This window comes from Falco biarmicus, chromosome Z (assembly GCF_023638135.1).
Source record: "Falco biarmicus isolate bFalBia1 chromosome Z, bFalBia1.pri, whole genome shotgun sequence".
Taxonomy (NCBI): Eukaryota; Metazoa; Chordata; class Aves; order Falconiformes; family Falconidae; genus Falco; species Falco biarmicus.
In genome coordinates this window covers 4256511-4283339 of record NC_079311.1, presented here as the reverse complement: position 1 = coordinate 4283339, position 26829 = coordinate 4256511, and the positions used below count along the sequence as shown (strand labels likewise).

Below are 26829 nucleotides of genomic sequence, written 5' to 3'. Positions count from 1 at the left end.
TCTCTGTGTGTAAAATGATATTCACCTTAGCTCCAAATTCAACCAGATTTGCTAAATTCTGCACAGACTTGGCGACCAGCGTCAGTGTTCTTGCAGCAGTGGGGGAAGGAGAATCTGTCAGGAATGCAAAGCAGAGTTACTGGCCGTTCCATGTGAAACTAACAGCAGTCACCTGAAAGTAACGCTCTTCGTTATTTTTTCATGGAATAAAGTATTTTTAATGTTATAACACAATCATATGTGGAAGGTGTCACTTGGTGAAGTGAAACATGTTGCTTTAGTACTGTCCACAAAAACATATTAACATGAATGTCTGATTTTCTATAGTAGTTGCATACAGAAAAAAATATGCAAAATAAAGTGATGTTAGTAAGAATTAGGTAAAGAACCTTTTTCACAAAAATGAAACAATTTTGTTGAAAGGAGGATTACTTGTTGTTAGAATAAAAAAAATATTCACCTTATAAATAAATCACAAGTTTATCTTTTTCATTATTTGTGTACACCTCCACGTAAGTGGGCTCTGACAAGTTACACAAATTATACTTTGAGTTACTGGCATCAGAAAAACAGAGTAAACATTACACGAAATCATGGCTTGTATTTTCATGAAATTATAGTCACTTGCTGTAGTTAACATGACACTTAACACTTTACATTAACCACTTAGTTAAAACTTTTTCCAACAAGAGATACTACCCAGTAGCACCTTAAAAAATTCTTTTTCCCTCCAGTTACACTAAACAGCCTGGTTGAAAGTCAGGTTTGAGGTGTTCCAAAATTGACATGGTTATTATATAATCTCTAAACGTTCTAGTTCTTTGTAAGAATGCTATATGCTCTTCATTGTCTACCTGCATCTTTTCTTATTCTTTCTTCCCCTCCCCCTCCAAAATCCACTGAAAAGTAAGTTGTAATTTTTCTTGCATAGCTAGAGCTATGCAACTTATGTCAGTCGTTCATTGTATCTAGTGTTTGCCTCAATACAAGCCTTTGAAGCAGCAAAGCTGGAAAACATTACTAGCTTTGGAATCTGGAATTTTGGGTTAGGAGAACTGATTAAGGAAGTTAATTGTCTTAAAAAACTTCAAGTATGCTTGAAACAAAGGATTTCACTTTTGAAACAACGAGGTGTTTTTCCATCACAGTTGTTGAGGTGGTAGGATTGCTGCTGATACTGAGGCATACCTACACACACAGCCTTCAGAATACTTTTTTTCCCCTGTTATGCGAAGAAGGTACATTGGAAGCTTTGCTCCAAAAGGACTGCCTCATCCATTTATTTTTTAACAGCTCTAAAAGACCTATGTGCAGTCAGTAAGTTTACCTTACCAGCAGTCAAGAATATTAGCTGGACGTACATAAGCAGGACTTTTAACGGACATGCTTAAAAGAAAGGGGTTACTCAAATGCATAGGTAACTTTTTACACCTGCAGACACAGTGCAACCCATCAAAAGGTACCTAACTTGCAAATTACCTGAAGATAATAAAATCCTAAAGAATCACTGTGTACTAGGCCATGTTTCACAAATGCTTTCTCCAAAGCACGTATGGAAGTCATTACTGGGTGAGAGAGAGGAACTTGGATACAGCCCTTCTAATTTAGTACAGCCTAAAGAGAGACAATAGAAAACATGCTACTTTGTCTTTATTAAACACTGCCTATGAATAAAGAAAAAGCTATTCTGAATCAGATTTCTGATTTCTTCTATTTCCAAATCAGCATTTTACTTGGGGGTGTGGGGAATATCAAGAATCTGCTAGAGAGGGAAGGAGGAAGAGCAATGGCTACTGCAAACCAAGTGCCCTCTAGCTTGGGGTGATCTTTGCTGAGAAAAAACCCCCAGAAAACTAAGATGAAGTATAAAATTTGCAAATGTTTAAAACTAAGCAACTCAGATGTCCAAATATTTTAAGTTTAGTAATAGAATTTTCAGTAATTTACTTCTTTCCTTTCTTCCTCCCACAGAAGTTAACTTCAAAATGCCCACAAACAAACATTTCTAGGTGCTTAAGGCAACTGCCACGGGGTAACGCCTGCCCTCACCATTAAAGCTTCACAACAGGAAAGCCCCACACCATCAGCATGTCAGATGTGGTCCCTGGTGTGGGCCACCACCCCAGTCAACCCTACGAGCTGTTTGGGAGAACGCTGATACCAGCCAGCACTGAGCCACAGGCTGGCACAGCAGCTGTGCAATCCTGCTCTTGCAATGTTCCCTGCTGCTGTTTTAGTTAACTGCTATAGACACACTCTGCCAAAAGAACAGCAAAAAACAGGGTGGGACTTCATGAGGTGACAACATTCACTTCAGCAAGCCCATGGGAACTCTTCTATATATGGCCAATATATATATATATCAACCAAGATTGCCATCTCAGGTCTGCACAACCCACCCCTTCTAAATGCCACCCACCCTTCATCTTTAATATTCCTTATTTGAGATTGACTGTATTTAATGAGCTGAAGTCAAACCTTCTCCAAAGGCTGGGAGCTAAGCAGGATGTTCAAACAAGCCACATTTTCTAGGTGCGCACATGTATTCCAAGCTCTGTAGAAGTCTTGTTCATTTAAGAGATACCATTGAATTTCAGCCCTTAACTTCGGCATTGCATTGTATTCAAAGTGACATCTGAAGACCACACGCTTGCATTTTTCACACTGCTAGAATATATTCCACATTGCTAGCCTTCAACTCAAAATTTTGTTATTAAATACCACAGTGCAAGTTTTTCTGGACTTTAAAATTACATTGGAGATAACCACAACCTAGCCTTTGAGGGTGAAAAGCACACGTTGGCTGCCTTATGGAGAAGTCAGTCAAGTGATGTGGATAACATGCCTTTGGACACAGCGTTCATATTACAGTAACTTCAGGCCTACTACTGTATGAAGTATGAATTCAATCTGAAGCACATAGTCACCTGAGATGATATTAAACATCCTTGGGTTCAGGATAGCAGGACAAATCAGACGAAGAAAAACAAAGCCACTGAAATGAGAAGAAGATTGTGTTTTGTTCAATAAAATTGCAGAATTGGTGTAAAACTGTGTAGTCTTTAAGGATTCAAGTTAGTGTGGAATCTTTTTGAGACAGACATGAACCAACCAGCCTGCACTCTGTGAGTATGGTAACAACTTCAGAATATCATTCTGTGATCCTCAACTATGATAAAAGCTGAAAGAATAGGCATCTTGATTTCCCAGTTAAGGCGTACTGTTGAAACCATTTTGGAAGAACTTAATTGTAAAGTCACACCGAAGCAAATCTCAGACCACACTGGCCTCAAAAAGGAGCTGCCCCTGGTCTCTGACCTTCCAAATTTTTTTTCCATTGCCTGCTACTGCAAGACACCCATCCTGTAGCCACCTGTTTCCCCCAAACAATATAAGGAGCATAGGAGCGGGTGGGAAAGGCAACTTCTTTTTTGGCAGCAACACAGGCTTAGTTCAGCTTAAGCTGATCCATATCCTTATGACAGTACGCTGCAGTAGGATAGTAGTAAGGGATCTGCTACTTTCCTCCATGACATAACTGCTGACATCTAGAAAGCTGGAAAAAGCACTCTGCTTTGACTGCAGAACTAGGAACTCATTCAACAGAAACCCAGAATAGTCTTTAGTAGCATGAGAAAAATCTAACCTTCTGTTAATAGCAGAAGTAAGAAACATCCACCTCAAGTTAACCTCAATTCCAGCTAATTGCTATACAATGAGGTGACATATGGACCAACTAAAGTAATCTAAATCATCTTTATTTTTGTTCAGAGTGCTTCGATACAACCAGCAGAATGGTTTTCGTGACAGCAATACCAAAGCCTGACCACTTATCAAAAGGAAGAGGCCATTACCTCTTGTGTTGTTAATAATATATATTATTGGTTTTATATATATAAAAAATACATATATATTTACACGAGTTGATAAGTACACAGTGATGGTAATGTCTATATTACTCCAAAATGACATTCACAGTAGTGAGATTAACATACCTTTCATATGTCCGAGACACCTAATATATACTGGTTTAGATATTTATTACTTCTCCAATAACCATGAATTATTGGATGGTATGACACCACTTCTTGGACATACGTGAGGCTAAAATATTTTCTATGGTGTGAATTTAAGAGTATGAGGAAGTAGCCAATTTTGAAATCATGGCATATATACCAACTCCTCCTGTAAAACGCCCGAAGATGAAGGACAATTAGGTATTAATCTAGCATGGCCTTTGCTGATATAGAAGATCTGGTGCTTCTTATCCTGGTCAAGCCACCTAAATTAAGAATGAGTCTGTCTCCGTGGGGGTTTTACAACCAGAGAGAAATGGCAGCACGTTCTGACTGATACAGTAGGGAAGATATCAGGCATCTAAAACCCTGCCATCTGCCTCTGAATATTTATAATCACTCTTGGGCATTAAAAACTGCAAAAAAAAGATAACAATCATCACTGAAGGCTGTGAAGCTCTGTGCTTCGGAAAGAAATCACTACTAGCCACAGGTGAAGACTAACATCACAAGGCATCCAATATTCACAGCATCCAGTGGGGACTTCTGGAAAAGCCTGGATGCAAGCTGTGTCCGCTAAGGAAAGCCACACAGTTCTCTCTGGAGCTGGGGAGGAACAGACAGAGATGTGGTATTCACTGCTGAGCTCTACAGCCTTCCCGTGGTGTACAGCCCCTCATAGCGAGAGGGGCTCTGCAGCAAGCACAGCCTCCATTCGCAGGCAATGCCCCTGCATGGTACCGAGGATGACATAAGGCTCTGGTGTCACAATGACAAAGACAAGCCGAAGACAAATCCTCCTCTGAAAGACTCCCTCCGTGGGAGATTAACCCCAGGAGATCATGACTACCAGGCATCATAAAAAAAGGAAACATGTGGCCACATCTTTGTCAAAGATTTTTTGTCTGGCCCACACTGGCAATGGGCAGTGTTACAGGAAGAACTTGTGCACTGTGTTGGTTTAGGAATGTTCACTGGTGTTTTTGTGGCTGGTGCAAGTTCAGAGGAGCCAGTTTCAGTAACCTCCTGCAACGTTTTTAGAAGAGCTCCAAAATGTTTTGACATGACTGGGCTGGAGCAGAGAAATGAAACAAAACAGGGACAACACAGAATTATGTGTTTTTGGAAACCAACACAGTGTTGATTCAGAATGATCAGAACCAGCAGCCCAATACCAGTCACCAGGATGCCTTCTCACCGGCAACCAAGGAGTTTCTGGTTCCATCAGTTTCTGATGCAGAGAACTACATATCCCAATGCAGCCAGCACCTCAGTGAAACCTAACAGTCCAATTGTCTTTATGAAGAGGCATTAGACTCCTTACCATGTTGGGTCTGCATTTTAAAGGGCATCTTAAACCATGTAAGATTTCTCCAGCAATTGACACACTCACATAAGAGTCCCCGGATAAGGCACAGTCCTCCCAGTTGGCGTATGACAGGGAACATGATCTTCAGAGGTCAGTGTTCTCTACAGGTACCACAAGGGCAACTATTGCTTTGAGAGAAGTTTTGCTTTCCCAGCATGAAAAAGGAAATTGCTATTTCAAACTAGTTTGTAAAACTTGACAAAATGCAAGTAAATTCGAAGTTAAAACTATTAAGTACAGCTATACTGACCTCTATACTACACCATCTTATTCTGAGCAAGGCTCTAAGCACATGATGAAGAATCTAGCAGGCTCATAATCCTTAACTGGGATATCATGCCTCAGCATTGTAAATACCTTAAATACTGCAGTAACCTATGTAAATTCTATACAGTTTTGTCACTGGAAGAAACATAAACACACTGAAGTGAGTCTTTAACAAGACTTGAAAAGACTATTTTCAGAGTAAAGTGACAAGTAACTTACCTAACAACTCTGGTTCTCATGGTGGTATTAGCTGGCCACTTGTTTTGAACAGACTTCTGTAGGCACCCATAAATATACCTCAATGTCCTGCAAAAATAATGGCTAATTACTCATTCTATTGAACTTACAGAATCAAAAAGTCAGAAAGGATTTAGAAGAACCCCCTACTCGATACAGAATTATTATAAATTCTACATTTATAATTTAGACATAAGCTTTACATTAGCTTTAACTAAGAGTTAATTTATGAGTTAAGAAAGTAAATTTCTAAACTTCTATTAAAAAGTAAATTTATATGTGGCAAGGAAACATTCACTAATACACAATTCTATATGCAATGTAGTGATTATTCAGATGTGCATTAAGTGTTTTATAGCTCTTTAAGTAGTATTTCCTTTTTTTAAAAAAAGGCAATTTTGATGGTTTGATTTTATTATTTACTGTTTAGTTAAGAGGAGAAAAATAACTATTCTTTCCATATATGAGGGTTAGGTGTTTGAAAGTTAAGCAACCCACCAATAGTCCTCTCCCGTTAAAAAATGGGAGAATTATGGTGCATTTCAAAAAACGTTGAGAGCTGCATCATATATTTAAAAGGAGTGCGACTTTTAAAGCTAACCTTACCAGCACTAACACAAAAAACATTTGTGTACTCTGCCATCTCAAAATTGAGGTTATTTTATAATTAAAAAAACCAATGATACAGTGAAAAAAATCTGTTAGTACTATCCGTTTTTTATTAGATGGTTTCAAATCTGAGCTATGAAAGTAAGTTGTTATAGCAATTAAAAAAAGGGGGAAAAAATTTAACTGCTACATTTTCCTAGCAGACAGAAGCAATCATAGCACAGTGTCATTCTACTCCTACCCTCCTGTATTTTTAATATGCTGTTAATAATTCCACCCCTTTCTCAGAGAAGGAGGACTGGAAAGAATTTGTAACGAACTGAAACATATAAAATTGCCTGCTAACTAATACTGCCTTCTACCCTTTTGCGGAAATATAAGCTTGGTTATTTTTATTATTCTTCTTTCCCTGAGCTCTTGGGTCTAGTAACTTCTTCAAAGAAAGGCACGTGGGCTAGCCAGAGACTTTTGCAAAAAGCACTATTAATTCCTAAAAAGTGGGGTTTTTTTCCCATCTATATTCCTCTGTATGCATACAGCAACCGTAATACCCTAAATTATAACTGATTAGCCGAAGATGAACCAATAAGAACATCATTTTAAAGCGACAGGTAATTCATACAAATAGGAGTTTTCAAATACAAGTCTGAACAGAGAAGTGCAAACTTACGGAGGCAGTATCTCTGCAGCCATGAATATTTTCTCCACCAATTCTGAAAGTATACTGAGTAGATGCGCCAAATTAGTGTTTACATCTTCATTTTTTTCTAACTTTGAGGGATTTAACTACAACAAAAAGAGAAAAACATTAGGCTTCTCTTCCTAACTAGAACTACATATATAAATTCATAATACTACACAGCAAATACTACTGCAGAGTACATTAAATATTGTGCTGCTGTACAAGTATATTCTACAACTCACAAGCCTGTTTCAATGGCAAGTGAGGAAAAGTGAAGAAGCAACTGTTTTAAGTTCTAATAGGCTTGGCTTTTAACAGCTCAGATATTTACCACTATCCCATCTGCATGACCTTTTTGTCTCTCTCAATCCAAATTTCTGAGGACTCCCTATACTTTGCGCAGTTAAAATGAAAGAAAGAAGTTAGGAGGGTAATTTTAGAAACAGTTTCAGGATCAATAGCAATCGTTTAATATCAGGAATTTTTAAATTCAAACTGAAGTTCAGACATTGACCTCTACGGTATCTTGAGTTTACTAGAATTTACTGGTAAAAAAGCTAGTAAAAAAAAAAACCAGTAAAAAACCCCAGCCACTAGAGTTTACTTACTTAGGCTAGGACATGCAGTAACTCCTAAAGCACAGCCTACAATTGCTGAACAATAAATAGATAATTTAAAGAAACTTTAAATAAAAAACTTTAGAAGATCTAATATTAACATTGTTCAAAGCCAAAATAACAATAAAAAACCCTTCAATCAATTCAGTTCCTGTATTTCTTACATAAATTCATTTTAGTTCCGAGAGATTAATAAATACCTCTGAAGCAATTATTTCAGGCAAACATAAAACATACCAACCAGCAGGTAATTGTGTCAACAAACCAAAATGTTTAAAAACATAGTTCAAGGTTATCACCTCACAGGACTGCTTGCTCTCCATTATTTTTAATATAGAGTCTTTCAGTGCATGGTGAACAAAACTTGTTGCTGTGGCTTTCATATACTGCTCCATAAGTGTACTTGCTAAAGTGGTGGCACGAAACAAAGTAGTAGCTTCATCTGAAAAAAAAACAGTAAATTGAAAAGCTGAGAAAAGGAGACAACAAGAAGTGAAGAAAAATGTGCTGTATTTACACTTTGATATATGTTGTACCTAAAGGAGGACAAAACCAAAGATGGTGCTGGAGCCCCTTCCCCGCCACCTGCCCAGAGTTCCAGTAAACTTTAGTGTATTTTAGCGCAGTACCTTCCATGCTTATCTCCCTGTCATTTAGTGTTCGTAACAACAAGGACTCAAGCTTCTCATGAAGAAAAATCTTCAATAAAATACCAGCCAACAGTGTTCTATCCTGTCCACAAACATGTGATAAGGCATAGACCACATGAAGTTCTTTCTGAAGTATAAGCTGAAAGAAACAGAATTTTGAAATATTCAGAAGCTTCTCCTAACACATAAAAGCTCTGGAAAAACTGCTATCATACATCTGTAGTGATATGTGGACATAATTATAAATATTGCTTAACGATGTCAACCAGTGTTACTGAGATCTACCTCAAACAACCAACAAAACTAGTTTTTAACAGATATATCAAGGCAAGTTAAACAACGTCATACCTCTTTAAACTCATTGTACTCCTCTTCTGGCATGATCTTCTCCATAGAATATCGTGCTCGAACACGCAAAGATCCTGGCTCAATACCCTTTAATGGTACATGGGAACTGAGCTGAAACCACTCATCTGTTGCATGTCCTTTTTGTAATCGGCTTAATTGGCAACGCATAAACACTTAAGGAAAAAAAAGAGCATTGTTCAAGTATGTTATCTCCAGAAAAACGGTGCTACTATTGAATAAAAAGCATTATTTTTGGCACGTCATCTCGTTTCAGCGAAAGAGTATTAATAAGAATAACCAAGGGTTTTGCTATCAATGTATTGACAGATGATCTGTTCAATGGTTTAACAAACTCCGTAAACTGAAGAAATATAAAGCATTCTGTAAAGAACGCATATATACACATACAAAAATGCCACATGGATATTGACACAGTTTTCTTTGTAACACCCAAGCAGTGAGTAAAAAAGTGCTCCTCTGCAAATCCATGTAGCAGTCAGAGACTAGAAACAGATTAAGTGTTCAGAATTCACTGTCTTCTTTCCAGCCTTAGGCTGATAGCACCATCAGGCCTGCTCCTTGCCCACTTTGTTACTTCTTAATATTTATTATTACAGTGTTGCTATACTGCCAGATGTATTTATTTTATGCTGACTTCCAGGTTAAGGCTGTAACAGTTTATACACATTATGTAAAAATGTATTTCCAAGCAACTTGCTGCCTAGATAATGATGAAAGTCAACTCAAGGATGGCCAGATCATTAATTCACCTTTCAGTGGTGTGGGCACCTTGAAATTGTCAAGCAGCAACCTGGGCTGCAGCTGAAGCCTGGCCCAGCAGCTGTGCAGCAAGCTGCAGCAGTGGGAGCACAGGCCCATCTGCAGCAGGTGGACACACTCCTGAACAGAGTTATTTCACACAGAAAGGGCCCAGGCACTTGCAGACACAACACTGTGGCTGTGAAGCACCCACCGTGCTCCAAGAGGGGTCCATGGTTGCAGTTTCACATTTACTCTGCCAGTCGGGATCTTTCAAACACACACACTCCTTCCATGCCTCTCAGTGACATCTGCTTTTAAGTTCCTCATATTAAAAAACACCCCTAACACAGCAAAAGCAAGGGGTTTGGGTTTGGTTTTTTGGTGTTTTTGGTAGTTTTCTCCACATTTCTGCAAATATGCACCATACAGCATACTGCTTTGCATAAACTGTCAACAGTTCCAGTAGACTTCCCATTGCCCCAGTGTTGCGACACAGAGCAGAATATCATTTGATACTGGAATAGAAAAGCATCACATTTATAATGCTCACTTCAGGACATTTCTGTTGCCTATTTCATATTCCTTGGGGTTGATAAACTGCTATAAGCTAACACATTCAAATTAGTCATGTAGTGTGAATAACAACTCATTACCACCTGCTACTTGTCATCAGTGTGGATGGGAATATGTCTTCAGACCAGGTAATCAATTGACCTTCCCAGGATATTTCTCCCCAGCATTAAAGCTCCTGTACCCACAACTAAGCAATGTGTTTTGCTTATTTTGCTTGCACATGTAAGGCACCTTTATCTTAGAGAGAGAACTGATGAATGAAATTTAGAATCAAGAATAAACTGATGATTTAATTTTTCCTTGTACAGTCCAGTACAAGGACTGCAGAACAGTTGCTACCATAATTTATATTCAATAACTTCAAAGGAACAATATTTTTTTCCATTTAGCAGGTTACACTGAATTAGTAGCTACCTTCAGTAAGAGACCACTATAGTTGAAAAATACAGGATATTTACATTTTGCAATCTAGCACATTTTGAAAGAAAAATAAACATACAGAAACTAATCAAAACAATAGTTGCTTCTCTCTAGACACAGGTAAGAATTCTCTTGTCAATGACCTTGATCCAAAAAGAATCACAGTATTTTACATGATGAACATTAGCATACAAAATGTCAGACAGAGGTTTCTTAATGGTTTATTTGCTAAGGAAACTTTGTGCATAATCAAGATTATATTTTGACTGTTAGTAATTATAATATGGGAATCAAAGTGAAAAATGGTTCAAACTTAGCTTTGCTCCAGTTCTCAGACCGGAGATGAACCCGAATTTACTATGAAGCCTTTGTGTAACCCCGCCAGAACAAAACAGAGCCATCAAAAAACCCCTAATCAAATTGTTTAAGAATACAAAATATTTTAAATCTTGAGAAGGAAATTGTTAAATACATGGACATACGAAATCCTGCCTTTTGCAGCCCCAAGTCACTGCCATGTTAGTACAACCCATCCTCCTATAATAACAGCTATCAGTTCCAAAACCCAAGCCTTGGCACTACTGCAAGTAACTGTGCCTGAAAGGAACGACATCGGCTATTACTTTGCCATGTGCACCTGCCTGTATGAGGTGGCCGCCTCCATTATAAAAATGCTTCTTTTTTTAATATGAACTAATTTGAAATTGACCGACTATCATGGTGCAAAACCAAACCACAACTTCCACTCCAGTTCAACATTGTGTGGGGTATTGTCCCACAAGATTTACTAATTCAACTGTCTAAACATACCTAAGCACCCCAGTCTGCAGTAGCAGCAGGTGAAGTCTACTAATACATTCCAGGGCTTTATTTTTATCAAGCCATTTTATATGTATTTATTTGAATAAAACCTTATGCAATTCATAGTTGGAGAACCAAAAATCTAAACAGAATTGACAGTAAACTGTTTAGCGTAATTTCCACTATTGGAAATAGTTCGTAAAAACAACAATACTAAAATGATTATGGAATACTCATAATAGGCAAAGTTCAAAGACAAGGACTTGAAACGTCAGTGTATATTTTAAAATACTGGAAAAACAGCCTTCATGCCGATATTGTTTTGGTATTTAACCAGTGCTATGATGAAAGAGATAAAGCAGTGAGACCAATAACAGAGTTTTGGGCTTCAATCTGCACTACATAGCAGGAAAAGCAAGCAGAAAAGCTGACTTAACCCAACAGGGAAGATGAGTAATTCCAGCTTCACCTGACTCCCACTCCCCAGCAGTCCACATTTAACAGCTGTGGCTGAAAAGGAGGATGTCCAGGAAAGGAACCAATCCTCTTCTGAAGAATTCAAAAGGTATTGAGGTGATGCAGCACATAGGTATCCCTGCAATTCATACATTTCATAGGGCTGGGGCTGTGAGACATGTGTTCATTTGCCTTGACTTAGTCTAACCCTTATCGCAAAATGAAAGGACTGTTGGCTTATGCTGTAAGAGTGTACCTAATTGCAATCAAGAAACTCAGCCAGTCCTGCTCCTGACCTAGAAAAGGAAACCTTATGTCACCTCCTATCAGCTGGATGCATCTAGAGACAACACAACCTCCTTAAGCTGGACAGAGCGGAAGGAACTACAAAAACACTTTAAAAGAAGTTACTGAAGTACCTCATTCAAGAATTACCCTTTTAAAGATTCTTTTACTAACTAGAGCTTTGGTGTAGGATAGATAATGAGCTTTCCACATCAAGTGAATAAAAAGTGCAAGAACATGGTCATAACTGCAGTTAGAGCCTTCTTGTCTGTCAGAGGGAATGTATTGGGTTTTGCTCCTGCTACATAGGAAGTTTTCTAGTCAGAGGAAGGAGGAACAGGCTTGAAACTGAATTAGGTCCTGCAAGCGCATTCAAAATCAGTAGTAATTCCTCTACTTTGGTCAAAGTTTCCCTACCGATCAAAAAATACGGAAAATCAAGAAATTAGCACTGAGGTATAACGTAACAGGCCAGTAACACAATCTATGCAAACTGAAAACAACTGCAATAGATTCTAACTACTCTGACAGGCTTTGGAACAGTCAGCTCTAAACACAATGGAAAAGAAAAAAAAACCTTTGAATAAATTTGAAGGGGGCAGGGACGGTATCCTGCCCTGCAGGCAGCAAAGAGGCGGCAGAGGGCTGAAGTTGCTCCAGAACAAGTAACAGTGGGAAACAAGATGCCTTAAATATAAGGAAAAAAAAACTAAAAACACACTGTGTGGGAAGAGAACAAAATTAACAAATAGTAATAAAAAAATAATTTCAAGTTTTTTAAGTTTTTCTAAAAGCTATATTCTTCAAACCCTTTCTTTTCTAGAAAGCTGATAGATTTTACCAGCTTCCTGTTCATTTGCTGGAACAGAAACAAAACCACAGTTGAAGAAGCAGCTGTCTGGGTAACACGAGGAAAACAAATTCTTAAGAACTTCTGTAAAAGGCAGAAGAAACTATGGATCCTTTCCCATTCAAGGTGATACTGAGGTAACTTCAAGTTAAAGCCCAAGAGTGGTACAAGGAAAACAGAAAGATGAGATAAACCAGAAAGAAAACAAGGCAAATTTTGTCCAAAGACCTCCCAAGATTTATTTTTTAATTATTTCCTTTAAATAATTAAAGTACTACACCTTTCATCTTTCTCACTCAAAGCAACAAAAAACCAGCAATTCCATGCAATCAGACTTAAAACTCTGTGAAACTTAGTATTTTATAGAGCAGACTAATAATGACAGCTTCTCTTTCCTCCTGTTTTTTGGTAAGCACAGTCATAGTAGAATACAATGGCTATTCTAGAGCAGAGCTAAAAAAGCCATCAGATACAAAAGACTGGATTACTGTGCAATTTATCAGTAATAAATATGCAGGTTCTCATTGTAAAAACATTAATGGAAAGCCAGTACCAGACACCCAAAACACACAAACACAGCATTACGGTGAGCACAAACCCAGACTTAATTCTCTTGTGATAAGGTTTGACAAGAGTAATGAAAACCACACAAAGTATCCACTGCTGCAACATACAAGTACCTTTTACAGAAAAATACTTACATATATCTGGATCTTTACTTTTCTTTGTTTTGTTACTAAGACTTATCTCAAATCTATTAATATCAGATGAAAGATCACTAGGAGAAAAGACAGAAAGCCTCAGTTAATACTATATTTGTCTGGCATTTAAGCTTATTCTAAAATCATATCAATCCCGAGTTCCCATCATCAGCCAAAGGCACATTAACAAAGATATTTAGGTGTCTACAAAATATTCTGCCCATGCACAATTTGGCTGAAAAGTTGCTGCTGTATAAACACACATACTGTATTTTTAAAAAGCATATGCAAAATAGCACACAGTGTTAAGAATCTTGAATGCAATGCAACTTAGCAGTGAAATGCAGTAACTCAAGAAGATTAAGACTTACTCAAAGACAAACTCTTCTGACCACACAGGGTTCTGCCCTTCCCTGATGTGTGTTTTTGCTACCTGGACACTGTTCAGGTAGATGTTACAATACGGATTAGTAAAATGTTTTACTGGGAGTGTATGAGCTTCTTCTACATGCAAAATAAGACTGCTGACCTAAAAAAAAAAACAAACACAAAATTTACTTTTTGTTGCTAAAATAGAAATACAAAACACACAAATGAATTAATTTTTATTCTCAGTGCAGAGGCTTAATGTTAATATATGAACACTGAGTAAAACTAAAATTTCCTAGTAAGGAGAGCAAGGAACAGAAGTAATGCAACAACATTTTAAGAGGCACTAGTGACAGAGTAACTCAATTACTGAAAGCAAATGCCCCATGTTTTTAAGGCATCTTGTCAGCTTTTAAAATTATCTTTGAGGCATTAGAATTTGCAAATACTAACTTTTCTACACACAGAAAATTTTATTGATATCTAAGACTGGCACCTCAAATAAAAGGTTTTTAACAATTCCAAATACAATGGCGTATTTGGTACCTTACTAACAGATTAAGTAAAATTCCCTTGTGCAACACATTACAGTCTATTTTTTTATGCAGATGAGCATTTTCTTTGCATTTTGAAGTAAAAAATTATTTCAGATCATCACTTTTTCCTTTGCTTTTGCAGCTTGAAGCTCCCAATTCCACCTGCCACTTTATTTGTGAATGCACCTAATTTAGTTCATTTATTTAGAAGTATCGAAACATCTTTAATGTTTGCTACGGAACAATTGTGTCCTGAAAAACATCCCAATTAATTCCCTTTTCACCTGTCTGTTAAAACACCATGTTCTTAACATTCAAAAAGAACAGGAATTCTTGAAGTATTTCCCTTATTCTCCAATCATTACAGACTTAGTCATTTATGACTATCTATCCTCTACCTATGAGGAAATTCTGGCAAACACAGCACTTTCAACGGGCCAAGCAAAATTAAGCCACAAGCATGGTTCAGCATGTATTTGTTACTGAAAATAAGTATTAGTTGAATGAGTATTTTGTTTACACGTCATTTAAGTTTGTCAAATTTTTAAAGCTTCCTGTATGGCCTAAGTTTTAAAAAGCTAAGACAATCCAAATGCTGACTTCTTTACAACTTCACTCAAATGCAGTCAGAAAATAATACCTCGCAAAGCGCAAGCAGATTGCCTAAAGCCATTCTGGGTTTTATATATGTAGATGATACAACAAAGTGTGAGTCATTCTGGTTGGTTTTGCAAGGATACTGCATAACTCCAAAACGGAGAGTAAGTATATGCAGGATTTACTGCTGTTGAAAGGAGAATTCTAAGATTTATCAGTATCGTTTTGCAAAGAGTAGACAAAAAACTCCTCCATGTGCACCACCAACCCCATAATATCAGCTTCACCTGACGTAGACGTTTATTTGATGTTCCTGGACTGGTTTTTCTTAAACTGCAAAACATCTGCAGAGCTTTCATCCAGTCCTAAGAGAGAAGGACACACAACAGTGTAACAATACAAAGTCAGATACAGCATCTTTCAGTGGAAGAGACATATCTAAAAAAGAGTATCTGAAGTTTTCACTCTACCTTGGCAAAACTTAAGTTTTCTGTAATTCCAAAGTATGCAAGTTTCAATATTAAAGCAAAGTTCTTACTTTACTGTGCAAAAACCTAATAAAGGATTTACAAATCTGGATCATTTTCTCCTTTAGAAACAACAAGCATTACTAATGGATATGCAGTGTGACCTTTACCAATTTTCCAGTCTAGTAATATTACATGAAATTACAAATGGTATATAAAATGAAGCAAAACTTGTTTGCTTCTGACAAAATTACAGTTTACAAGCCAAACTGTTGTGGTGATTCTCTCCAGTACTTCTGCACCACAGTCACAATATTATGCACACCTCAAACAAAAACTAAAACATAAACAGAGAAATACAGCATATATCCAACACTCCCCACTTCGTCTGCTCACAAATGCATACAGCAGAGTGGATGGATAGATTCCATTATTATCAAGGAAACAAACAGGTTGTCTAACATCAAAGTGACTGTAGAACCTTGTGTGTATTTTTTTAAAAAACAAATATGCTGCTAAGAGGCCAACTCTCCAGGCCACTTCTGAAAAAGTCACTGAAGCATGAGACAGTTGCTAACAGAGGAACTTTGCAAAGGGCCTTTGCAAGGCGTAAGACATGTTATAGCCGCATGCTCTAGTTTTTGTCTCCCAACCACTGAATTTTGTGTAGTTCTTGCAAAGCGCAAAATTCAGGTTTTGACCAACAGTCTTCTTATATCTGTATCTCAAAGATCTGTCATTATTCTCAAAATAAAGTTTAACAATGTCATTAGAAAAACCACAACACTCTTTCCATCTTACCCTTCACAGTATCCTCCACATTTAAAAAATACAGGAACAGGTACTGCAGCTATTTTCAGCTAGACTACTTTGCAGCTCGGGTTTCAGCTTTCAAAACCTTCCACAGAAGGAAAAGCTTTCAACTATGCATCACTAAGTTTCAACAGCTTGTTTCCTTATTCTCAGGAGTAGCTATCAAAGAAACAAATGCCTCCTAAACACTCTAACAAAAATATTTCCTGGATGCTAAATACGCCTCTATACTCATAGCAGGAAAACCTTTCCCCTTAAATGCCAGAGCTTACAGCAGCAAGAATGAGCAATGTGTCACAGTAAGCACAGTGACACAAGCACGTAAGGCTACATTTTATATTTGCTTTTGTTTGGTACAAACCATAAAGACAACAGCAGGATGGCGCTGCTTTGGTATTTATGTACCACGTTATAAGAGGGTATTCATATAAAAAGAAAATTATTATTTTATGAAATGTTACAGAGTAAAGAAAGCGGAACTTTCTCAAAAGAGAAATATCTATAAACTTTCCTGGGCCAAAACCATACTCAAAAAAAAACCCCCCAAAAACCCCAAAACCAACAAAACCAATCACCCTGTATTCTGTATAAACACAGTGAACGCCTGTTAAGCAGATCAAAACCAAAAGCAGATTATACCAAATGTTCAGGGAACAAGCCAGGATATTGTCTTCTACACACTCTTAATTCTTTTAATTTGTAGAACACAAAAGACATTGCAGATGTGACAAAAATTAATGTACAGGAAGTAGTAAATGTGGAAATTAACATATAATTCTCAATTACTATTCAGCACACTGCTTCTCAAAGGCGGTACATTAGAAGTTGTGTGACAAATGCTACTACATCACTCTGATATCATCTCAGCAACTCTAATAAATCTGTATTAATTTAACAGGAAAATCTGTGGTTTCCTTTACATACAGCACAAACAGAATACCAAATTTATACAGCCTTCATGCTCTGGTGAATAGCAGTCTGTTATGAGTGCTCTAAACAGCTTTAATTCCATTCAAATGAAATCAAATGCAAAACTTCTGATACAACTGGTATATCTCAGAGCTGTGGACTTCCAGAGCTGTAAACTTAATAAATAAGGACATTTTTTATATGATATGCTCTCCTGCCAGTGAATGAATTTCAGAGTTTAGGCTCCTCTCCTACCATTCTCAATCAGCAAACATAACCACTAGAGATCTAGTAACTAAAGGGTACCAACTAAAAAGAGAAAACCTTACTTTTCATGTACAATCAGAGCGCAAGACTATGAACAACCACAAATTTATAGACAGTACAAATAACTGCAAAAGGCAGTTCAATACATTTTGGTCACTGGGCACACACACGTGCATTAGCATCTTCGTTCATACCAGGAATATGCCTTTAAAGGAAAACTCCCACTTACCATGCTCTGGTTTATAACATGGAAAAGTCCTGGCGAGTAAATTATTCTTCTGAATTGAACTAGGTCAAAAAAAAAAAAAGTTCTCCAGAAACATATAATGGAAAATAATAGACGTTCAGTCCATGGGACCTGCCTGGAACTCGTCCAAAGAACATCCAAGTGCAGTTAACACAGGATCTGCGTTCCCCTTAGAGATCTGCTACTACTTCATTATAACACCTACTAATGTAGAGATAGCCACTATTTGTGACACACTTGCTTCCCGTTTCAGAAGGGTAGTATCATTAAACATCACAAGACAAGAAACTACTTCTTACATTATATTTACCAACAAAAGCTCTCACCTGTGCTTGTTCTGGAGTTTCGCCTGCAAAGTAAAAGATGTAATGCTCTTCACTAAAGTGCTGAACTACTATCTGAAAACAGTTTGGCCTTAAAAATAAACAAAACAGAAAACGTCAGTTTAATTAATCTTTGTAATATTAACGGACACCTTCACTCATTGATCTGTCCCAAACCAAGTTTACACTGGACTTGCATTCCTGCTGTTTGTCTTTCACGAGCATTAAACATTGCATCAATTTTTGTTTGTATACATGTAGCATCGTCAGACACGGAAAGAGGAAGAACTCCAACTAGATTTCTCAGGTCCTTCAAAACTGCATTTTGGGTTGAATGTATTACATCATTTGAAGAAAACCACACTTCGCTCCAGCTAGTTCATTTCAGAATAATGATAAACTTTTAGAATGGTCTGTACCTGAACAGGCATGTATGCTGACTTACAGTCATGGCAAAAGAGCTATCTGGTAACGGCAGACTTGTCAATGAGGACCAGTCCTAGAGACTTTAGAAGCAGCAGAGGTTCAGCATTAGTTCCCAAGCAATTAATCATACATTAAGGATTTGTTCTTTCAGGAAACAATATTAACATAAGGAATCCCCTATCTGAACATTTCCCATGGCTCTTGCGACTAATAAAATGTGTACTGGATCACATAGTAATCACTGAATGTATGTGACACAAACTTCTAGAGCCTTAAATACAATTATTGTGTCTTTGCCATTTTGTGTACCTTCACTCATTTGCCAAGAAGTCAACAAAAAAAATAATATTTTGCTTTGTTAAATTACAAGCTATTTAAAGTGCACACTTTACTCATGACTTTCCAACACTGTGCTCAAGGAAGTTTCGCTGTCCCAAAACCAGCACCATGTGAAAGATCGTACTTCATTTGCAAAGGAGTTTCAGTCTTCAGTTCCCCCATCTATTTCACTGCCTGGAGAAATGCTGACACGGCACTCTGTGGCCGTGCTGCAGAAGGGTGGGGGAAAGCAGGAAGTAGCCAGGTCTGGGGCTAATTAAATCATTGCCACCAAAGAACCATGCAAAGCTACAGACTTCACTGTACTTCTGAGAAAGGCAGTTTTTACCAGCTAATTAAAATGCAGGAGGAACTGTCTCAGCTACAGTTCTTCAGTAACAGCTTCCAAAGCTGTGCAACCACGCAAGTCCTCCTACCCACCTTTAGTACCCACTTACTGTCCAACTACACTAACTCACAGCACAGTGCATTTAAAAGCTGTTTCTAGTTGCTGTTAATCAAAATGTTCCTTGTTTACAATATACGCTAAAGCTTCCTGCATAATTGCCAGCTTACATAAGGAATATTCCAGTAATTTTTTTCATTGCTGTTCCAGTACTCTATCTATGCTCCTCATTCTATTAGTTTAACTGATTATTTCAAAATTATTAAAAGAATCCCACAGATCAAACAAAAGCATCCATCTTTGCAGCTTAAGAAATGCCAGTAATGTTAAGCATTTGTCTTGAATTTTTTTCATAAAAAGTGGACTATCTGTAATTTTTTAATAAATATTAAGATCCATGAGATAACTGGAACTTCAATTCACTAACACTTGCAGGAGTATGTGTACTTATTTCTTCTATAAGACATTACAATACAGGACAGTGGAGGTTGTTTTTTTTTAACTACCAATGAACAAACATGTAAACTCTTTTCATGTTAATTACCAGTAATATCTGAAAGACTTCTGATTCTCAAATAATTTGCTGATAACTGCATCCCTTCCAGCTGGCATATTTTGAACATCAAAATATTACAGTAAATGAGATTTGATGTGAAAATTCTCTGAATACAGCAACTGTGCAAAACCAATTTCTGAGGATGTTAACTCATATGAACTAGTTTACTACTAAGTTGGTCTCATCTAACAAAGGTACTTGTTCTTAAACAGAAAAGCATTTACAGACTCCATCTAACCAAGTTATTTTTCAAATCCCTAACAAAAGAAAGTACATCTTTTGGAATTGACAAAATTCTTTATCTTGCCAATCCTTGGTTCAAAAGGATTAAGCCCCTCAGTTCATAATCTCTAATACCTGTAAAATGAAAGATGGAACAATTAATGCACTGAATATTCAAGAATGACAATGCAAAAAAGCTCAAACCATCATCGGTTCCTATTTCACAATAAAACTTTGATACTACAGTCTAAAATTTCTGACTGCAAGTTATGTACAGTTGCTAGCAATCGAGTTGCCATGGCTAAACAGATTACTATTCATCAGCTACATCTGTCTAAATATGCTTCTTGCGATTCACACCAACTACAGACTCTTGGTATGAACCAAGAGCCACAATGCAAGCCAGGCATTCACTAGTGACGTATTGCCGGTGTCTTGCACATGTCTCAAACCAGCAGCCAACTCTCCTGCTGCACGTATGAGAATTAAAAGCCAGTGTCCTACCTGCCAAACAAACTGTCATGTACTCCGTAGACAGAACACACACTAAGGTCTATTAGTCCTTTGGGTTTTGTGGCTCGTTTTTCACTTTCAAAATAAATAAGCTGGGCATCGTTTCCCTCTAATATAAAGTACAAGTTTTTCCATCTCTTTCCTTTACCTGTAGAAGAGTCAAGCAAAAAGTTACAATACTGTTTAAAAGAAAGTGTAAATTTTGTAAATGAAGAAAACAAAAGAGGGCAGTCAAGTTTTTGTGAAATTGCAAACAGAAGTACAATGTACAAGTAATCACACCTACGTTATAATATCAGTACACACACTCAATTTTATGCAACATGTGGCTAAAATCAGACCCTCTTCACAGATACAGGTAGAGTTGCAAACCGTTCTCTAAACATTTTCACAGATTTCAACAGGACTAAGCAAGTGCATATGAGCTGCCTGGACGGTGAGTTCCTGACAGTTTTAAGATTGTATCTAGACAGTTTGCAAATAACGATGCTGTGGATCCCATTTATTACGATTTTAAGTAAAAATTAGATTCTTGAGATAAGAAAGTTAATCCTAAACTCTGACCAATGTTTAACAGATTGCATACAGTATCTTAAAACAGCATGGCTGAAGAACAGAAATGGGATTAAGTTATATGCAAACTTCAACCACAGCCATGCCCCAAACACAACCATGTCTAAGAATCTAAGTGGTTCCACTTGTTCCAGAGAAAATGTTCTCTGAACTACAATGGATTAGGAACTTTCTGCAACTAATTAATGCATTTAGAAAAAGCTTTCAGCCTTAATTTTGTACTTTGATAATCTTAAATCCACCATGGGCCTCAATAAATGAGCACTGTTTTGAAGAGACAAATGTTAACATCCACTTCTTACACTCTGACTCCTAGACGGAAGAGTCATTTTACTGCATTTTTCCCATATGCAGCTACGTGCACCTCTCTGCACCTACTCAGTACTCCAGCCTGCACATTTAAAGTATCTCATTGTCTCTTCTAGCTAAAGGTTTTCAATTCATTCTCATTTGATTCCTCACTCTACACCTTCTCTCAGAATCTGACTTCTCAATAGAAGAGATACTTGCCCTGTTCTGTTCAGAGGGTCTACAGTTTTGGGTGGTTTAGGTTTTTTTAATGTCTCTTTTGTATTTGGCTATATGTAAAAATCAAATCTTCCTTCTCTCTTTTGGTCACTATCCAGATTACTATCTGTATCTTATGCTTCTAGTATGGTCTCTGTCATTTGCAGAAATTTTATTACTGAAAGTTTTTCTCCTTCCTCAGAACTTCGAAGACTTATTCAATGACAATTCCTTAGGGTTATATTGAGATGAGTCAAGCAGTCAGTGAATGCGGATTTATTATTCTAGTTCTCTCTAACCTACTCTGTTCAGCTAGAATTTAGTGAGTTCCATATTAAATAGAAACACTTTTTACGAACACATACTTCATTTAATGAGGTTGAATGCTACCTTTGACAAGGTTGCCTAGTTTTGGGCCATACTCTGATTTTTTTCAGAACAACTGCCAATCAACATTTTCACACTGCATGTAATTTTACATATTATGTTGTTCTATACATCTACTACTTAAGGAAAGACATCTTTCATACTCTTCACACACTTTTTAGATCCTTCAATTTTGTCCTTTCTAGTACTATTACTATACTAAACTTGCTAAGTATGCATGTTCAGCTTGGAGAAGGCTGAGGGATGACCTCATCAGAATCTACACCTTCCTCAAGGTGGGCAGTGGGGCAGAAACTACTGATGATCTCTCCCTGGTGACCAGCAACAGGACAGGAGGAAACGGAATGAAGCTGCGTTAGAGGAAGTTCAGGCTGGGTGTTAAGGAAAGGCGGCTGGCCACTGGAAGAGTCTCCCCAGGGAGGTGGTCACAGCACCAACCCTGTCAGAGTTTAAGGAGCTGCTGGATGACACGCTTTGTCATATGGTTTAGTTAGTCCTGCAAGGAGCACAAGTTGGACCCAAGGAGCCTTATGGATCCCTTCCAACATCACATATTCTATGATGCTATGTTCAATAGTTGATTTATTATTATTTTTAAAAAGATGTCATAAAAGTAAACATAACTCACTTTTTTTCAGAAGATAACCTTTTTTGACAATATTTTTATAAAAAGCATCCTTTGTTTTCCGACGAATTGTATTGTAGATTTCCTTTCCATCCACTGTATCATTAAGCACTTGTTCTTGGTGCTGGTAAATAAATAAGAAAAACATATTTTAAGCTCAGAAATTGCCATTAAAAATTACACACTATGAAGCTGCATCTATGATCATCATATTGATTGCCACCAAGTCACTACTCTTGTTCTCTCATGCATGTTAATAAAGCAACATAATTTTTCATATAATATTAAAATGTAATGTAACTATTTTCCTATTTCCAGAATTATGATAGCAGAAAAAAGATTTCAATACAGATCAACTTCTACAAAGTAACATTGTGTCTTTTTCATATTAAATAAAAAGCAGCATCTTTCAACGTGATTTCTGTTAAATTTATGCAAGTCTTTACAGATCTAGCTTCTAACTGTCTTCTACCAAAGCTTTTGGGATAAGTAATCATGGATAAGCTCTGAAGCAATAAGAACAGTGCAGATCACAATTAACACTGACTCAGTCAAAGTTGCACAGTCCCTCATTAATCTCATTAGAACTCACATGTCCTGAGTAGAACTCAAAACCAGAGAAGAAACCAGAAACAGGAAAGAGAAAAAGGATAAATTCACACAAAATTGTAGGAACTGGAAATGCAAAAAACAAATGAGCATGGCCAAAAACCAAGCCAAGTTTGACCTTACCGAGTAAGCTGATCAGCAAAAGTTCTTTAGCCGTAAGAAAATATGAAAAGCAAGACTGTCGAACAATGAGAACAGAGATGAAAAGCGACATATGAACTGGCTCACACTAAATATTTTTTTGCTGCCCATGTATCTACAAGAATTATGATTTTGAACATCATGAAAAAAGCAAGATGAAAAATACTTCAGTAAAACTAACAGGAATTACAGGATCTACAATGGAAGCAACACCCAGATGTTTACGAGTTCAAGATAATCTCCATAACATAGCTATGCGAGGGACAGTGCCCAAAACAACAGCTCCAGTGACAATTATTGTATAGTAGATTTTGTATTAGACCCAGGAAGTCAATCAGACTGACCCTAAAATTATTCAAGGCTTCTGAATTTCTTTTCCCTCAAAAACATAGAGCATGGTAGTATGTGGAAAGGAAGTAACACAAAGCTGAACAAAAATTGCACCACTGACCACTAAATCTTTAAGCAAAGATACTTACAAATATATGTGAATAATTTAAAAGAATCTGAAGTAGTCTCACATGGAAAATTAGTCAATGCAGAGAAGATTACTACTACAGGAACTGTAAGTGCATTGCAAAAACCAAAAATGAAGACAATTACTGCCATAATTCAAGAGGAATGATGGAGCAAAAGGAAAGTTATAGTGAAGATTTTCAAGGTGCAGTTTCAGGATTCATATTTGCTTTTTGACCCGACCACATTACAGAGCACGAGTTAACAGCAGCAAACAACTGGGAAGCACTGATGACACAACACAATTAGCAGTACAGGAAAGATCAGAGTAACAAGGTATAAGTCTACCAGTACAACATAAGTTACACCTGTTGACACTTACAGAGAACAGAAAATGAGAAACTTGAACAGCTCATTCATTCGCAGGACTGAGCTACGGTGTAATGTGGCTATGACAATACCCCTGTAGTACTGTGTTTTGGTTTTGTGACTAAAACAGCCTTGGTAACACACCAGTGGTTTTGCTCTTGCTGATCAGTGCTTGCACAGCCTCAAGACCTTCTCCACTTCCCCCTCTGCCCCCTCCTCTGCAAGATGGCTTGGGTGGACAAGATGCTGGCAGCAGACACAGCTGGGACAGCTGACACCAACTGATCAAAGGGATATTCCCTGCCACATCATGTAACCATCATTATCACCAATAAAACTGGGTGGGGAAGGGTGCCTTCCTAGGTGACCACTGCTCAAAGACTGGCTGGGCATCAGCCTGCTTGTGGGAGGTAGTGAGTGACTGCTTTTGCATCACCTCCATTACTCTTTCCTTTGCTTATTAAACTGTTCTTATTTCAACCCAGGAGGGTTTTTTTGCTCTTGTCCCCATCCTGCAGGAGATGGGATGAGCAACCAAAGATGTGGGTCCTTTGCTGCTCACCAGGGTCAACCCACCACAGAAAATGACACCTATTCTAGGATATTTCTGTCAAGTATTTTCCAGAGAGAAAGTGTAAAGTACCATGGCATGGGTAATTCCCTCTGACCTGGTCCACCACATTCAAGAAAGGCAAGCTCACATGAAAGTTGGTGGCAGCTTGAGAACATTACAAATGGACAGAATCAGCTTTGGTATGCTTAGCTCAGTGAGCTGACGAAGGGAGAATACAAGAAATGTTCTTGTATTAACACCACAGATCTCACAAAGGAGTATGAATTGACCGTAACACTTAAGGAGGAAATTAAGGGCAAATTTCTAACCATTGAAACAATAAAGTTTGGGAACAGAGGGGGAACCAAATATACATGAATGCTTTATGTTTATATATGCTATAAGTTTATGCAAAGGTGGATGATGTGGTGTGCTTATTACTGGTGGTCTCATAGGATGAGCTTCTGCTATGAAGGAAGAGCACTCCAGAAAAGCCCTGCGATCAGCCCTGAAGCTTTTCTGTGCATACAGGTTTCCTCTGGCAGCAGAAAAAGCGCAGACAGAGAAGACAGGAGGGCAGACTGGTTCCTCCTAAAATGGAACTAAGGCACAGCATGGTTGCGCATGAGACCAAAGCTAGGGGCACACAGCAGACGAGGAACACCCCCAGAGGACAGACGGAGCTTACCACATTTACTGTTTGACTATAAGCCAACCCTTGGTAACTGAATGCATTTGAGGATAAAACAAAAGAAACAAGATGAAAACATTAAAATTGGAGATGATGCTGTTTAACTACCGTTGGCATCTCTGCGGTAATTCATTCCTAAATTGATTTGATGATGATTAGGTCTGTGTCTTCAACCACAAATGCTCAGAGAAGAAATCTTACCTGCATTGGAACAGGATCTTTAAGGTAATATCCTTCAACAATCTGTTCTTTTCTATAGTGCTCAATGATGTCAGCGATACTGTTCCAATAAGAAAAGGAGGATTCAAACGTTAAACAGGTTAGTTTTTCCTCTGTTTGAGAATCTGCTTTTTCATACAACCACAGAAAACTTTCTCACAAAGTTTTAATAAAATCAAGTGTTAAACATCATAATCCCATTTGTAGCAATGAGAATTTACTAATATACTGAAGTCAAGAAAGTTCACAAAACTGTATTCAGAATGTATTAACTCTAAACTCCACAAAATATTTTAATTAGTTACTTAAAATGCCAGATGAGGACACCGCTTTTTCCACATTCAAGTAGCACATGTGCATTACCAGCTCTCCAACCAGGCTGAAAATTGCTATTTCATTGGTAATAACTTCCAAAGTCCTAGAGTAACTAGGGAAGGAGAATGGGAGAGAAACCACATGTGTGGAGCAATTTACTTCTAGGAGGACAGGAACAGAAAACAGAAAAGGTTTGCAGAAGAGCTTATACAGATTATACTTAGAAATCACTGAGCTATCCTGTTAAATTAAACACTCAAACAGTAGCACTCTACAGGGAAGCATTCATTCAGATCACCAGATTCAAAATATAACTGTGTTTGGAAGGCTCAGGAGAAAAGTAGTGACAGATTGAAGCTGAAATTCGAGGCATTAGAGTTGCTCTGACTTATCTTTGCAGGTACGAAAATTTACACTAATAAAGAACATCAAAACAAACATCAACAGAAATTAATCATTTGTATGCAAAATACCCACCTAAAAAAAAGAACTACTTTAGTAGAAAACAAAAATATACTGAGCTTATCTTCTCACTTCATGCACAGTTATCTGTGTGTGTACAGATAATCAACAAGGCATACAGCAATGAAATCTTTGACCTTACAATTGGATACAGTTGTGTCCAACACAGGAAAAACATCTAACACTGTAAAACCAGTTTCAAAACCCTACAAATAAAGCCATAGCAAGACACCTTTGTTCACTTTTCTCTCTCTCATTCTAAAAGCTATGAACTCATGTATGCATAAGGAAATAATCTTTCCACAACCAT

The 26829-nt window shown here is 37.5% G+C and overlaps 1 protein-coding gene across 1 annotated transcript in view; it reads right to left on the bottom strand.

Annotated features, from left to right (window-relative positions):
• Positions 1-26829, bottom strand: part of RASA1 (RAS p21 protein activator 1) — a 67942-nt gene that overhangs the window by 7459 nt on the left and 33654 nt on the right. Inside the window, exons 9-22 of the mRNA XM_056324095.1 lie at positions 25725-25803; positions 22708-22828; positions 20604-20760; positions 18175-18262; positions 15433-15510; positions 14015-14172; positions 13644-13720; positions 8796-8968; positions 8427-8586; positions 8097-8239; positions 7169-7284; positions 5872-5958; positions 2928-2995; positions 26-114 (exon numbers count right to left, since the gene is read on the bottom strand). Coding sequence (XP_056180070.1) covers positions 26-114; positions 2928-2995; positions 5872-5958; positions 7169-7284; positions 8097-8239; positions 8427-8586; positions 8796-8968; positions 13644-13720; positions 14015-14172; positions 15433-15510; positions 18175-18262; positions 20604-20760; positions 22708-22828; positions 25725-25803 — 1594 coding nt within the window. The remainder of the gene's footprint in view (positions 1-25; positions 115-2927; positions 2996-5871; positions 5959-7168; positions 7285-8096; positions 8240-8426; positions 8587-8795; positions 8969-13643; positions 13721-14014; positions 14173-15432; positions 15511-18174; positions 18263-20603; positions 20761-22707; positions 22829-25724; positions 25804-26829) is intronic.